The 16740-nt window shown below is 41.2% G+C and overlaps 1 protein-coding gene across 1 annotated transcript in view; it reads left to right on the forward strand.

The window, feature by feature from the left end:
- Positions 1-5269: 5269 nt before the first annotated feature.
- The window catches only part of WDR43 (WD repeat domain 43), a 56083-nt gene continuing 44612 nt past the window's right edge, over positions 5270-16740 (forward strand). Inside the window, exons 1-2 of the mRNA XM_004452348.5 lie at positions 5270-5549; positions 14143-14280. Of these exons, the coding sequence (XP_004452405.2) occupies positions 5325-5549; positions 14143-14280 (363 nt within the window). The 5' untranslated portion in view covers positions 5270-5324. The remainder of the gene's footprint in view (positions 5550-14142; positions 14281-16740) is intronic.

Consider the following 16740-nt stretch of genomic DNA (forward strand, 5'->3'; position numbering starts at 1 on the left):
TTGTCTTTATTTTTTTAATGTTACATTAAAAAAAATGAGGTCCCCATATACCACCCACCCCCTCCTCCCATTCCTCCCCCCATAACAACAACCTCCTCCATCATCATGAGACATTCATTGCCCTTGGTGGATACATCTCTGAGCACTGCTGCACCTCATGGTCAGTGGTCCATACCATAGCTCACATTCTCCCACAGTCCACCCAGTGAGCCATGGGAGGATATACAATGTCCAGTAACTGTCCCTGCAGCACCACCCAGGACAACTCCAAGTCCCAAAAATGCCCCCAAATCACATCTCTTCCTCCCACTCCCTACCCCCAGCAGCCACCATGGCCACTTTCTTCCACACCAATGCCACATTTTCTTTGATTACTAATCACAATAGTTCACGAATAGATTATCAGTAAGTCCACTCTAATCCATACTCTATTCCTCCATCCTGTGGACCTTAGAATGGTTGTGTCCACTCCACATCTATATCAAGAGGGGGCTTAGATTCCACATGGATCCTGAATGCAATTCTCCTACTTTCAGTTGCAGGCACTCTTGGCTCCCTGGTGTGGTGGTTGACCTTCTTCACCTCCATGTTAGCTGAATGGGGTAAGTCCAATAAACCAGAGTGTAGGAGTTGCAAGTCTGTTGAGGCTCAGGGCCTGGCTATCACGTGGTCAGTCCAGAGATTGAGGTCCCCTGGGTATACACTAAATCCCAGCACCAACTACAAATCCGGTAAAAGTAACAGGAGAGGCTTGTGAACAAAGATCACAGCTGAGTCCAGCTCCATCACACAGAAACACAAACTCCAAAGTAGTACCAACTGACATGGCACTGAACTCCATCTGCCATGACCATAGAACCTGTGGGTCTCTGTAGCCCTCAGAAGACCAATACCTGAGGTTGTATCTATTATATCTGTCTCTGGGACTCTGCTGAGGTGTGCATAAGGGCAACCCCTCTGATAACCTCCTGGCTCTTTTTGGAGACTCATAGCCATATAAACTCATTTGTCCTTCCCATTTCCCCTTTTATTCAGGTCAAAAAACATTTTTAACTCCTGGTATTATATGTACACTGAGATATTCTGCTGGTCTGAGTTGACCCTTTTATTCAAGGTCATTTTCTAGTTACATCATCAACTGGTACTTGGTAGTAATCTCTTGGTGCCAGGGAGGCTCATCCCCAGGAGTCATGTCCCACGCTGGGGGGAAGGCAACGCATTTACATGCTGAGTTTGGCTTCGAGACTGGCCACATTTGAGCAACACGGAGGCTCTCAGGAGGTAACTCTTAGGCACCCTGCAGCTCTAGGCCTTGTTCTTATTTCAGGTGCACAGGCTTTCAAGCATAGTCATTAGTATCAAGGACTCATTGTTGGACCTTCCTTCTTTTTTGGTCTTTGCCGTTGCACGTGGGGGATTGTTGCTGTTCCTTTAGGGACTGTGATAGAGCTCCCCTGGCTAGGAACTCAACACTCCCTCAGATGTTGTTTTTAATTGTAACCACTATGAAAATATCCAAACATTTTTATGTACCCTGGATATATGCCCTGGAGAACTCCCTGCCAACCATGTGTCCTCTGTCAATAATATCCCACACCAGTATTCCTCCCCTGCCATTACTGAACTTCTCTGTGATCCAAAACTTCTTCAGAAATGAAGCCCAATGTATTGCCAGTTTCCATTAATAGTAAAATGGAATATAGTGATGAGTTTAAAGGTTAGATATAGAATACATATTAATTTAGAAAAATTAAGGTAAAAATAAATTGGGGTATCAAAAATTTTAAAATGCAAAAGCTTTGTTTTTGATGTTTTGCCTTCCATCACTGCAATAAGTGTTGCCCTGTATGCAAATTGGCAAGGCAACTTCTTCCATCTTTTCCTCGGTGTGTATGTCCTTTCTTTTTCTTTTTCCTAATTATTAAGCTTGTCTTCACAAAAGTTTTAGATCACAGTAATTCATATATACAATATACAGTACTCCCACATATCCAACATAAAACCCTTTATCCTTCCACAGCAATAATCTTTTTACATATTCATACTGTATTTACTGAAATTGATGTACAGATATTGAGACAATAGCTTTCAAACAAGGTAACATTTGGGTTTACATTGTGGTTTATATTTTACACTATACAATTTTCTAAATTTTTCCTTATCTTATGTTTTACATTATGATTTACATTTTAGCCTATCAGCCCCTATACATTTTTAGTGTAATTTAACATGTCTTATATCCATCCTTGCATAATCTTGTGGAACACTTCTATTGCCCACACAGTTACATTGGTTCCATCTATTCAATACCTCTTTCCCCCTCCCCTCAGGGCCCACAGTGACAGTCAATCTTCATTGCTTGAAGGGCCATGTTCAGAGATACTTGCAACAATGTTGAGGGCTTGACATGCTCAACTGCCCTAATGTACTGAGAGCCACCATTTCTCTCGAGAGATACTATTCCCTCTATTTGAGAACATCAGTCCTCCCCAGGATGTGGGTATACCTTCACTCTCATTATATGGGTCTCTATCCAATGATATAACCCACTATGACAAAATGAGCACTCACACACTCCCTAGAAGCCTGTCCTGCATCAGATTATCCCCTTTAAGCGTCTTAAACAGGTAACCTTCCTAATTACATTTTTGAAAAAGTTTTCTCAGTATTATACTCTCAACCAAATATCTGACAATCTCCTATGTTCATATGTTCCCCCACCTTCCCCCCAATTTCTTGGGCAATATTCCCATCCCTCCCCTCAAGCCCACAAAGCCCCAGCCTAAGGTAACCCTAATTCCCTATTTTATCCCTTCCTTGTACAAATACTTACCTCCAACTTATCATAGATTTCACCCTTGTAGGTGTCAGCTTACATCCTTCCTCTACCCCCCAATTTCCTTTAAGCCTATCATCCAGTCTCTAGCTCTCTGAGGCAGCTTGGTTTACTTATTTCATATCATTGGGGTCATGTGGTATTTGTCCTTCAATGCCTGGGTTGCTTCACTCAACATAAGGTTCTCAAGATTCATCCATGTCATCACACGTGTTTGTAGTGTATTCGTTCTTAAAGCTGAGTAGTATTCCATTGCATGGATATACCACTTTTTATTTATCCATTTATCTGTTGATGGGTATTTGGGTTGATTCCAACTTTTGGCAATAGGTGCAAAAGCTATAGCTATGAACATTGGTGTGCATAAATATGAACATTGGTGTGCATAAATCAGTTTGTGTCCTTGTTTTCAGTTCTACTGGGTATATACCCAGCAGTGGAATTGCTGGGTCATATGGCAAATCTATAGCCAGTTTTTTGAGAAACCGCTGAACTGTCCTCCAGAATGGCTGGATCCTTCTGCATTCCCACCAGCAGCGGATGAGTGTTCCCATTCCTCCACATCCTTTCCAGCATTTGTAGTCTTCTGTTTTTTTCATAGCTGCCAATCTTATGGGAGTAAGATGGTATCTCATTGTAGTTTTGATTTGCATTTCCCTAATAGCTAGAGAATTGGAGCATTTTTTCATGTGCTTTTAGCTATTTGTATTTCTTCTTTGGAGAAGTGTCTGTTTAAATCTTTTTCCCATTTTTTAAATGGGCTGTTTGTCTTTTTATTTTCAGTATATAGGAGTTCTTTATATATGCAGGTTACAGGTCTCCTATCAGATATATGGTTACCAAATATTTTCTCCCATTGTGTAGGGAGAGCAGGGATCCTGTCTCTCCTAGTCACTGATGTATCCCTGGTGCCTAGAACAGAGGCTGGCACATAGCAGGTGTTCAATTTAAGTGACCAAATGAATGCAAGTGCCCATTAGACTTCTCAACTATAGTGTTCCCATGCTGAAGACATCATCTTCTTTCACAAATCCACTCTTCTTCCAGGGCTCGCTATCCTAAGTGAATAGGGTCAGCAAACACCTCCTTGCTCAAGGAGGGATCCTAGGCCCTTTCCTCTCCTTTCGCTAGCTTCCCACTTGAAATTTGTCATTGCATTCCCCCTACTCCCTTGTGGCTTTTTGCTTGCTGTCTGCTCTCTGTGTCCATTCACTGTGCGTCCTTCTGTGTCTGTACTTTTTTATTTTGTTTTTAAAATTTATTCCATCCCCGCCTCCCTTTGTGGCTTGCTTGTTGTCTGCTGTGTCCATTCACTGCACACTCTTCTGTGTTTTGATTTTGCTTTTCTCCCTTTTTGTTGCGTCACCTTGCTGAGTCGGCTCTCCATGGTGCTGGCTGGTGAGCCTGCCTTCACAAGGAGGCCCAGAACGCGAACCCAGGGCCTCCCATATGGTAGACGGGAGCCCAACTGATGGAGCCACAGCTGCTTCCCTGTCATTGTATTGTTGAAAAAATGTTTTGAAAGGGTTCATCCTGCTGCCACACTTCCAATCACCATCATCTCTGCCTGGGTCTTCCGGACTCTTCTAATTCATTCATCATGCTACCTCCAAGGGCTCTCTCCAAACTGCAAATACTATGCCACCTCCTAGCTGTCAAAGTTGCATAACCCTCAAGGTAATGTTTTTACCTTTCCTGGCAAGCAACCAGCTCTGCGTGGGTAGAATTATCCCTGGCATTTCTAGGCTTACAATGCATAGATTTGCGAGCAGAAGTGGCTCAAGCAGTTGAGTGCCTGCTTCTCACATGGGAGGTCCTGGTTTGGTCCCTAGTGCCTCCTAAAAAACAAAAACAAACAACAAGCAAACGAATGAAAAAAAAAAAAACCAACTCAGGGAAGCTGATATGGCTGAGAACAGGCTTCCCACTTACAAGGTCCCAGGTTCAATCCCTGATACCCTGAAAAAAAAAAAAAAGCATAGATTTGGTGAACAATTATGGAAACATGAAAAATCGTCTATTTGAAGGAGCAAACTAGAAATATTAAGACAAATCAGAGGGAATAGCTGCTCCTTTTATTTTTACACTAGATGTGTGAATAAATTGTGTGTTACATGATTATAGCCTGGGAGTAGGGAAAAACGGGAAGTTGTTAAAATCCTGGAATTTTAAGTTAATATTTCCTTTAACCATAATATATACACATATTTTTTTAAAGTCGACTTTTTTCCCGAAAGGAACGGGCCCGGCCTTGCTTCTACAGTCACATTCCCCACACACCGCTTCTCCTCAGAGCACAGGTTAGCTACAAGCCCCACCCGGCCACCGTCCGCGGGGCGGAATCGCCCAGCGCTCGCAAGGCTTCGCGAAGAGCCACGCCCCCGGCTCCCTGCGCTCCCTCCGCCCCACTTCCTCCCTGCAGGGCCCGCCTCGCGCGGATGCGCCTGCGCACAGCCGAACACGTGGCTGCCGCGGAGCCAGAGCAGCAATGGCGGCGGGTGGTGGAGGTAGTGGCGACCCCCTGGCCCCGGCGGGGGTTCCCTGCGCCTTCTCCCCGCAGAGTCAGGCCTACTTCGCTCTAGCCTCTCCAGATGGAAACCTGCGAGTATGGGAGACAGCCAACAACCGGCTGCACCAGGAGTATGTGCCTTCCGCGCACCTCAGCGGTACCTGCACCTGCCTGGCCTGGGCGCCAGCGCGGCCGCAGGCCAAGGTAAAGCGAACGAGTCGGCTGAGGGGCGGGCGCTCGCCGGGGCTCGGCCTCGGAGTCCCCGGGCTCGGCGGCGCATGGCCTGGTGTCGCGTGTGATTCTCGGCGGCCCGGGGCGAGGAGACAGGGCGCGCCGCGGCAGCGCGGACTGGGCCCACGCTGTCAGTCCCGTGCGCGGCCTGCGGGAGAGCAGCGGGAGAGTGCGCGGCGCGATCCGGTGGGCTGTGGACCCAAGCCTTGCCCGCGGGGTCCATGCGGTCTGCTGCCCCTCTGTCGGTGGGGCCGCCATGTTCGCCCAGGGCCCTTGCCCCTCGGGGCCAGCTTCCTCCAGCTGGTCCTCGCTTATCAGCATGCGCTCCTCAGTCTTGGCTGTTGACAGAGCTGCTTCTTGGGCTGGGCTACCCTTCTCCGACCTCTGCCCAGCTCATCGGGTTTGCTGTGGTCAGTCAGGATGAAGAAGTCTGTATCCTTCTGGACAGTACCCACCCCCCCCCCCCCCCCCAATCCCCCGCGCAACCCGGCTTTGGGTGCTGGCTCACCACGTGTTCTGTTCCTCTCACTCTGAAACTCCAAACTTTTCCAGGCTCCTTTCCACTCTCTGCATTCGAATTTTTGCTAGGCTCCCCCTTTCTACATCCCACCCTCACCTTGCCGCCCCAAGTCTGAAGTTACGGAGGTAAAATGAAGTAGTTTGACTGATTGAAAACACTCCAGATGATGAAAATACTCCAGATGAAGTTTCCCCTAGATGGGAAACTGCCTAGTTAGGGAAGGCTTTTCACTGTTAGGAACCCATTTCAGGTAAGAGTTGCGTTGCTCGAGTACATCTGTTTTAACTCACATGCACGTGGTAACTCGAGTTATTGAGTAGCCACACCAGATCGCTGTTGTGATTGTGATGTGAGGTTTCTGGCGTTTAGCACCAACTGTGTAAAAGTTCAAAAACTGGTGTTCAGGAAAGATCCTACGCTACCTGACTACTCCGGGAAACTTGCAGAATTTTTGGGTTGGAAGTAAGGAGACATATATCTTGCCACACTTTGGGTGGGTATGCTTAGATAGTTTTCAGATTTAAGCCAGATATTTATTGTTTTCAGATGAAGTGACTCCTCTCGGCTAATGAAAGAAACCTATCAGGGCTCTTAAGTCAAGCGCAAAATTCTGACTTTAAAAAATTTAATTGCCATTATTAAAATGACAGCACTACATTTTTTTTCTCCTCAAAGTTGTTCGCTGTCATTGTGCTTTAACAATTTTTTAAATTGTCTATAATAACACTGAAGGGAAATATGGAGTAATGGTTAGGTGGATGGCCCAAGCTAGATTGCACAATTTTGAGTTCACGCTCTACTTGATAGTAGTAATTGTATCTCTATTTCCCATTTGTAAAATGGGGATAATGATACTTCATGGGGTGGTTATGAAAGTTAACATGTAAAATGCATAAAGCATTTAAGATAGTTCTTGGTGCATAAGTACTATCAGTATTAATTATCATTGTTACTAATGTCTTTTATATATTTGGTGAGCTCTGCAGGGTAGAACGGGGGGAACATTATTATTATTATTTGCCTTTTTTTGGGAAGAGGAAACAGGTTTTGGAAAACTAAGCAACTTGGATAAAGTGAAAACAAACTGGGACTAGACACTTGGGTCTTTAGAGCTCTGTTTTCGGTTATCTACAACAAATAATATAATGTTGACAAAACTTGTTGCTTACTTTGCTTTTCTTTTGACTTAAAATCATGTTGCATGCCCCAGAGGTGAAACCTTGCCTCGTCTTAAATTTCTTGTTAAAAATCTTACTTTTGGATTATATACTATACTCCGATATAGTAGGGGAAAAAAAAACTGTATTTGGTATCACAACCAGGACTCTTGACTCAATCTTGTTTTAGTCACATTGAGCCCGTCACTTTAATTTTGAAGAATGAGAGTTAGGCTACATATGAAATATGTTTTTTAGGTTTCAGTACCTTTTATTTGCCTGCGCTTTCTCATTTTAATCACACAGCAACTCTGTGAAATGCCCTGAAATTATTGCGTATAAAAAACTGGTTGAGGATCAGAACTAAGCTAGTAAAGTGACTTAACCAAAGTATTAATAATAGCCAAGTAGTTAAAATGATAGCTAAAGTCAGGGTATTCTGATTCTTGGTCCAGTGTCCTTACCCTAGAGGCACAGAACTGAGAGCTGGAAGGAATGTAGGGAAATCCAGTTCCCATCCTGGGGATACATCTTTTAGGAACACCAGTTTTGTTTGAAAATTAGGGAGAGACAAACTTGCACATGTATTATGGAGTAAAGTTAAAGAGTTACATGATTTTAAAGATAGAAAATGAAGAGTCACTTTAAGCAAGTGCTTCAAGCTCTGCCCTGGGGTCTTTGGGTTCCATTCTTCACCACTTAAGTTTTAAGATACCCCTGTTTCGTTTAAACCCTTCCTTTTATTTTGCATCCTTGAAGCTCAGAGTATGAGGCATGAAAGGGGTTGTTCTTCTGAAGCCCATGTTCTCAGCACCTTGTTAATAAGGTCCTGGCATATAGCATTCTCTCAGATGTGAAATGGGGGTACCAGCCACCTTTCAGGGTCCTTGGAAGAGGCAGTGTATATGAATGGTGTAGTGTGGTGTGGCACATAGTAACTTTAATAAAAGTAGTTATTTCTGAATGAATCAATGAGTTCTGTCTGGGCTTGTTTTTATCGTTTAATGCTACATTTATAATAGAAATCAATTTGTAAAAGGATTCTACAAAGTGTGGTTCAGTAATTGACAAATTCCTGCCCATGTACAAAGTTTGGTAAGGAGACTCTTATTAATAGAGAAAAGGGGGTTGGTGGTGCTGGGTTCTTGGGTAAGAGGGCTTAAGGCATGGTTCGTAAATGTTTAGAAAAATTAGATTTCTGCTTCTTGTTCTTGGTCACAGAATGATTGTAATACTTTGTATTTATGCTACAATAGTTTTTAGAGCGATTGTTTACGTATCTAACTGAGCATACCATTTGGTTAATGGTGTCTAGGAGAGAGGGGGTTCTTCAACGAGGGCCAGAAAATATTTGAGAATAGTGCAAGGAGACAGATTGATGGCCTGGAGATGGTTCCTGTTTTTAGAACTCCACGGTTTATTTGTGTAAACTGAGGCTGGGATGTGAAGTGATATGCCAGAGCCACACAGCTGACTGAACCATCTAGGAACTGACCCTGAAAACTTCTAATTTTCTTTTCCTGGGTGTATTAGGGACCTCGGGGAGCAGCCCCTGTCTCCGTATTGGCTACCACAGTGAATGTGTTGAGGCTGCTTTGCCTCACTGCATTCCCATGACCCCACACAGCTCAGTGCTTGTTGAATGAAGCACATAGCTTTTCAGACATTGGACAGGACAGGCACGGTCGCATTATGGATGATTCTAGGAATAACCTGATATGAGTATTGCCATTCCCACCCTTAGAGATGTAGTATAATCCTGATGTGTTTCCTGTACATATTCTGTTTGTGGTCTTTCCAGTTTTTAAACTTCAGTAGAAGGTAAAGGTTGTAAGTAAAGATTCTGTAGGCAGAAATAGGAGTTTCTGTGTATTGGAATATAATAGCTCAGATATAAATATCTTAAGTAATAATTCGTAAAATGCACATTTTTTCCCTACTTTTATCTGTAAAACTTAAAAGCCAGAGTAAGTGGCAGTAAGAGAGACCAAGGAATGGAATATGAGTCTAGTTGCAGAATGAAACTTAAAACTGGGCATAATTTTCAGTGTCTAGAGGTCAGTATTTTTCAAAAGTAGGTTTTAATTAGTGGGTTGTAATACTGATGTCATGGGTTGTGATAGCATTAAAAATAGAATAATTTAAAATAGCAGTATTGTGCATAGTAAAGTTAAGTATTTTTCTGAGCCATGTTTCAGTTGTATATACATAACGTTGGCATGTATGTACTGGTTCTCTGTATAAACTCTTACTCTGGGTTCTCAGTCTAAAACAGGGGTTCTTAACCTTTTTTGTTCTACGCACCCACTTGGCCAGTCAGGTGAAAACCCTTACTAAGTCCCCACTATACTGTGTATTATTTAATAAACATATCACACGCACACCAACACATCCCCGCAAGAATGTTTTTTTTTTTTTAATTTTCAATTCAGGCTCATGGACCCCCTGAAATCTTGGTCTGCGGACCCCTGATTAAGAAGCCCTAGTCTAAAAAGTCATTACTCTAGACATAATTATTGATCATATTCATACTTCTCATCACCTGGGTGTGCTTTTTTCATCTTTGTCTTCACCTCATCTGTGTTGCTGCTTGCTTTGATAAATCATGCAACATGTGCATTCACACTTAGCTCTCTGATTGTTTTCTGGATCAAATGCTGATAAGGGGGAATGGATGTAGCTCATTGGTTGAGTGTCTGCTTCCCATGTGTGAGGTCCTGGGTTCAATTCCTGCTACTGCCGAAAAAAATTGCTGGTAAGTTTCATCAGACAACATTTTTACTTAGGCCAGTTTGCTCTTCATGTTGAATAAGATTCCTCAGTCTAACAGATCATACCTGTTTGCTCTTCAGCCCTGGTACCTTCAATCATAAAAGTATGAACCAAAGTTTTAGCCTGCCTTTTTCACTTATGTACTTGCATAATTAGTGTGCTGATGGCATAGTGTGAGGCCCCTTTAGGGGAAGCAAAAATGAGTGTGACTAAGACATATGAGTGTGATTAAGACAGGAGAAAAGGCTATTCAGACTCACTGCGTCTCTAGTGCAAATCAGAATATGACTTGTGTCTTAAGAAAAAGAAGAGAAAAAAGGAAAAGAAGAGGCTTTTGTGGATGAAATGGTATTTGAGGTGGATCTTGAGGCATGGATATGACTTTTTTTTTAACTTTCTGTTTTGAAATAATTTCAAACTCACAGGACAGTTGCAAAGGAAATAAAAAACCAATACAGAGAACCCCAGTATACTCTCTACCAAGATACCCAGATTTCCCAATTTTTAAACATTTTGCTACATTTGTTATTTCTTCTCTTTTCCTCTTCTTTTTTTCTGTCTTGTAAACATTTGAGAGTAGGTTGTATACTTATGCTCCTTGAAGACTTAATACTTCAGTGCCTTATTTCCTAAGAACCACTTTAGGTACCACTTTAGGTACCGGCATTATCAAGTTCAAGAAATTTAACATTGATAAGAGAGCAAACATCAATGCAACTTTTTTCAGTTGTCCCAATAATGTCCTGTTGGGCCTTTTCACCATTAGGAAATCGAGTCAGGGTCATGTATTATATTTGCCATTGTCTCTTTGGTCTCTCTCTCTTTTTATATTGTGGAAATGCATATATAAATATACTTAATATATGTAGTCTCATAAACTTTCCCATCTCAGCCACTCCCAAGTTTTATGATTCAGTGGGATTAATCACACTTACAGTGTTGTGCTATCATCACCACCATCCATTACTAAACTTTTCCGTCAGTCCCAACAGAAACCCTGCACCCATAATACAGTACCCCCTCAAACCTGTACTCTACCTTTAGTCTCTGAATTTTTATGTTTGAGTTGTTTCATATAAGTGGACTCATTCAATATCTTTCCTTTTGTGTGTGACTTACTTTACTCAACATGGTGTCTTCAGGGTTCATCCATGTAGCAACATGTATCAGAATTAGAATTGTTAACCTGTTAAAATAGAGGTGAGTAGGAAAAGGACTCTACAGGTAGGAGAGTACAAACGGGGAAAATGTTGGAGTGTTTGAGGAGTGTAATGTAAGTATGGAATTGGAGATAAAGTTGGTAAAAGGTGACTTGTAGGCAAATTCTGGATGCTTTTGAATGCCACATAGGACTTCATATTGGCTTACTCTTTTCTGGCTTTGGCTTCTCATCAAAGCCATTGAAGTTTTTTCATCACAGAAATACAAATTCAAATAGTAAGATTATTTTTGCATTTTTCTTATTTTTCATCTGTAGCACTAAACTCTTGTTTTCAGAAATATTTAGTCTGGGGTAATATTTAAAATACTAGATTTTACTAGTGCACATTGGTTATAATTTCTGTCCTGGCTTGATGTGTTACCTGTTTGAACATGCTCATCTTGCTAAATGGGAAGGTAGGTTAAAAAAGATCGTACAACCCTGAGAAAACATGCATGAGTCAGTTGTTCTTTAGCATTAAATTGATCAAGTGGGTTATTTCTTAGGTTTAGACCAGTGAGCCTTAGCGTTGGACGTAGATCGAAAGGATACTCCTCCCTGCTTCAGCTTGCTGTTAGCAGAAAATACAGACATTTCACTGATGCGGACATTACGGTTTTGACTACGATAATGCTTAATTTCTAAAATTCTTTGTGCTTTTTAATGCAAATCTAGATCTGCAGCAAAGTATATTCATATTTGGACCAGCTTGTATTTCACACATTGAGAAACCTTAATGTAAATAATTTTGATTTGTTGTGGAAAACCAAGAGTAGAAGAAATATTTACTGGACTCTTCCAGAGAAGATTTCTGATTGAGGTAGTCTTAGGTTAACATGCTATCCATCCCCCTTACTGTCCTTTCCTTGAAATTGGAGTTTGTGTTCTCAATCTTATGTGGAAATCACATTTACCCCCCAGAGTTATTCTTAGGTGGCTTTTAGAAATTCACCTGACAGTGGGTGCTAGGTCCTTGTACTGAGTTTCAATGTTATGAGCTTTGCAACATCTATTTGGGTTTATTAATGTAGTTATATTTCTCAGGACTTGTAAAATGTGCATGTTTTCTCTTGTATGTAAAAAGTTAACTTATTTCTTGTTAAATCATTGTAGTTTTTGTTCAAGTGTCCAATGAATCAAATTTCACAAATAGTAACCTCCCCATAAAATGTCTAAATGAATAAGATGGGAAATGATTTGTAATATTCACTCCCTGACATTGTGTACTGATAACGTCATAGTTTTCATTGGTGGTTCTTGGGTTGGGCAAATTTTTGTGTCTTGGGCTTCTTTTTTTGCACTGTAGAGCATAGATCTTGCACTATCAAGAAAATGTTCTCTTTTCTACAACATTGGTCTATTTTACCCTAAAAGAATGCGTTTTTCAGAGCTTTATGCTAACATGTATAGGCTGGTCTCCTTTCATTTAAAAAAATTCAAAAGCATAAGGAAGAGAAACTCTAAAAACTGTAAATAATTTCTTAGTGTTGTAAACTCTAAAGCAGTACTTCTTAGGTTGTGATCAATTGTCTTTTTGATGGACATACTGAACTCTCAGCATCACTTTTTTTTTTAAACAAATCAACTTTCTGATACATATTAACATATACAATTCATCCAAAGTGTACAGTCAGAGGTATTTTGTGTTATCATATAGTTGTGTTTTCATCACTTCAGTCATTATTAAAGCAGTTTCATTATTTCAATAATAATAATAATAATAATAAACAGACAAGAAAATTCTTCACCTCTCAGTGTCTCTGTGCTTTCCCTGCTGTACATAGCTGCTGTTTCTGGTTATTCTTGCACAATTATTAATTTATTTATTAAGCAGTTTTACTGAGATATATTTACATACCATGTGATCCAGCATCACTTTTTTTTTATAAATATATTTTTTAAAAGATTTATTTATTTCTCTCCCCTCCCCCTGTTGTCTGTTCTCTGTGTCTATTCGCTATGTGTTCTTTGTCCGTTTCTGTTGTTGTCAGCGGCACGAGAATCTGTGTTGCTTTTTTTGTTGCGTCATCTTGTTGTGTCAGCTCTCCGTGTGTGTGGTGCCATTCTTGGGCAGGCTGCACTTCCTTTTGCGCTGGGCGGCTCTCCTTACGGGGCGCACTCCTTGCGCATGGGGCTCCCCTACGCAGGGACACCCCTGCATGGCACGGCACTCCTTTGTACGCATCAGCACTGCACGTGGGCCAAGTCTACTTCCCCCAACATCACTTTTGAAATAAGTCAAGGTTATGTAGCATTTGCCACCTGATTGAAGTCAGTTGGAATCACTAAGCCAGTATGGATGTACCAAAGTGGCCCTTGATCAGTCGCTAGAGCAGTTCCTCAAGGCTTGCTCTGAGCCGCTGTATCAGTTCCAACTACTGGTTCACTCAAATTAAAGTAAAAGTGGGTGAATTGAGTGTAAAAATGTTTGAATTTCTCTTCCTGAGTTTCTAAACTAGAATGTGAGAACGTTTTAGGGGACAAAGAGAGGGAAGCAATGACTGGGTATGGATAGATAATCCATTTGTGTGGGGACGGTCAGGAAGAGTGGTCGGTGCCTGAGAAGTGGCAGCAGCAGTGAGGCCATCTGGACCTGTTGAGAGAAATGGTATACCAAGCTGTCTTTCTTACCTTCCTTCCTTGTAGAGGGATAGGCGAGGGAGAGACTGAGAATGGTGAGCTTCTCTTCCCATTCAAGAGTTATTTTTTTAAGTAGTGAGAAAGAAATCACATGAGTATCCCCTTCTGTTGGTTTTTTTAAAGTGTCTCCTGGTAGTGATCACATTTCCTTTGTGGGCTAATGGACATTTCCATTTATACCTTAATGATACTTAAAATACTAAATAAATAATAATAAATACTAAATAAAAATTGTTTTTTCTTTTCTTTCTTGCTTTTTTTTTTTTTTTTTTTCAGGAAAGTCCCCAGAGGAAGAAAAGGAAATCAGAAGCTATAGGAACAGGTGACCAGATTGACTTGTTGGCTCTTGGTACAGCAGTTGGAAGCATTTTATTGTACAGTACCGTAAAAGGAGAGTTGCACAGTAAATTAATAGTAAGTGCATCTATGTATGTGTATTTTATATAAACATAGAGGAGGGAATTTCATTATTAGAGGCTTATTAAAAACAAAACACCACAAGGTGTGCTGTAGCATCTTTGTGACTGGGGCAGCCCTCTGCCCACCTCCGTTCAAAGTACTGAAGAGTAATGTTTGATAATAGCTCTATCAGGTAACACAGGCCTTGCTATGGGTCACTGTCCTGAGTTCTTGAGGTGTGTTGGGCTTTAATCTTCAGAGCAGTCCTCAAAGGAGATACTGCTCTGCTTCCCAGTTTGCACACAAGGTGCTTAAGGCATAGAGGAGTTAAATAATCACCACTTCTTTCCATCACAGCCCTGCCCAGTAAAACTCTTGGTACTGATGGAGATGTTGTGAATCTGTGCTGTCCAGAGGGTAGTCACTAACCAAAGTGGCTCTTGGGCACTTGAAACATGGCCCGTGTGTCCAAGGAACTGGGTTTTAATGTTATTTAAATCTGAATAGCCACCTGTAGCAAGTGGCTGCTGTATTGGACAGCACAGCACTATGACTTCTCGGGCAGCCTCATGTGATGCTCACATTCCGTCATCAGAAAGTTAGTGTAACATCTACCTCACCTGGCTTGTTTTGAGGATGAACTAAAAGTGCTCTGTAAGTTAGGAATCTTGTAGAAATTTAAGTTGTTACTAGTTTGGGAAAGAAGAGTACTAGATTGTGTCTTCTAACAATTATTGGTCACCCTTAAATCTTCCCCACCTCTTCTCAGTTAACCGTGTTAAACTCTTCCCCCAAATCACTAAAACCAAACAACAGAAGTAGAGTCTAAGAAAAGAAAGTACTGAAAGCAGTTTGTGGCCATATACCTTCCCTTCTCATTCATTCTTGGGTTTAAATTTCCCCTGTTAAGTCAGATTTTATAGCCTGAGTATGCCAGTTATTTAGGGCCCAGTCAGTCACAGGAACCACCTTAATTACTTTGAAAAGAGAAAGTTTAATATCAAGAACTGTTAACTAGGTTTCAGTTGAGAAAAGGTAAAAAAGAACTCTCAGGTATCACAAAGGTAACAACTCCAGGAGGTAGCTCACTCCCTGTAGGGCTAGGGGAACAAGGAAAGAGGTCAGTGTTATTAAAATTTAAACGCTTAACAGGAGGAACCCTGAGGGACTGAAAGCCAGACTGCTTGGGAGGAGATGCTGCTCTGTTGGTGTGGCTGTCGCCCCATGTCGCCCCATGGACTTGGGTGCAGCTCTCTGACGAGGGGCTCCAGCTGGCTAGTTCTAGTGTCTGTGAAGGGGAATGATGAGACTGGTTCTCCAAGTGTCAGAAATTGGACATTGGGCTCAGCTGCTGCTGGAGAGAATTGCCACTGCTGGAGCCAAGAAGCATTTTTGGAGTGATGCAAACGAGAAAGCCTTTTCTTCTCTCTCTAGTACCCCTTGTTGGTAGAGCCTCCTAGGGATCTAGCTGGCAAGGCGAAAATGTAGTTTGTAGAGTAAAGCCCTAGCTTTACAGAGCAGGGTAAAGAAAGGTTTGGCACTGAGATACAGTAACTTGATGGGCATAATTTGTTTTAAATAATATCTGTTATAGCATATTTTTGTTCACCAGAGGTCCTGTATGTGGGAATGGTTTTATATGTGAATGAATAAAACATAATTTTTCCATTTTAGTTAGTATGTGCCTGTAGAAAATTTGGAGCTACATAAAGTTGAAAAGTGAAAAATTCTTTATACCTCATCAGCGAAAGATCCCTTGTTAATAGTTTGTGTACTTCTTTGTTTTTATGCATATGATTAAAAAATATAGTTGGGTTCTGTCTGCTTATGGATTTCATATGCTGATTTTTTCATTAAATTATAACAAGTGATTTTTGTGTTTGTCAAAAAATTAGTTATAAACATTTTGAATGACTGCCTAAAATTCTAACTGTGTAGTCCTTTGATTACTTTATTATTCATCATTTAGGTAGTTTAAGTTTTTTTGGGGCGGGGGCAGATACAGTAAGGAATGTTTTTTTTTTTTTTTGCTCTCACCTTGATTCCCAGATTACTAACCTGTACCTACTAACCTCAAAGAGGGTTTAATAGTTAAGACTATTCTATGCATATTACAGAAACATTTCCAAAAGAGTTTTCCCTATTTGTACTTCTATCAGCAATGAAAGGTATGAATTTATCAAAAAGACACTCTGAGGTGAGGTGAGGTGAGGGGTGTTGAGATGGTGTGAAGTATTAATAGAAAGTCTGAAGTGCCTGGCATATAATTGATCTTTAGAAATTGTTGAATGAATAAGTGAATGAATGAACATGTTGCTCAAATGCTTTCTAAAAGAATATTCTAATTTCACTGCCCCTAACAAGGTATAAGAGTATCATTTTTACTATAACCTAACCAGCAGAGGTGTTACAATGCTAAGCAAGTTGCTAGAGGAGCGGACTGAAAATGCTACTTTGTTTTGTATTTCTTTGATT

Source organism: Dasypus novemcinctus, chromosome 25 (assembly GCF_030445035.2).
Source record: "Dasypus novemcinctus isolate mDasNov1 chromosome 25, mDasNov1.1.hap2, whole genome shotgun sequence".
Lineage (NCBI taxonomy): Eukaryota > Metazoa > Chordata > Mammalia > Cingulata > Dasypodidae > Dasypus > Dasypus novemcinctus.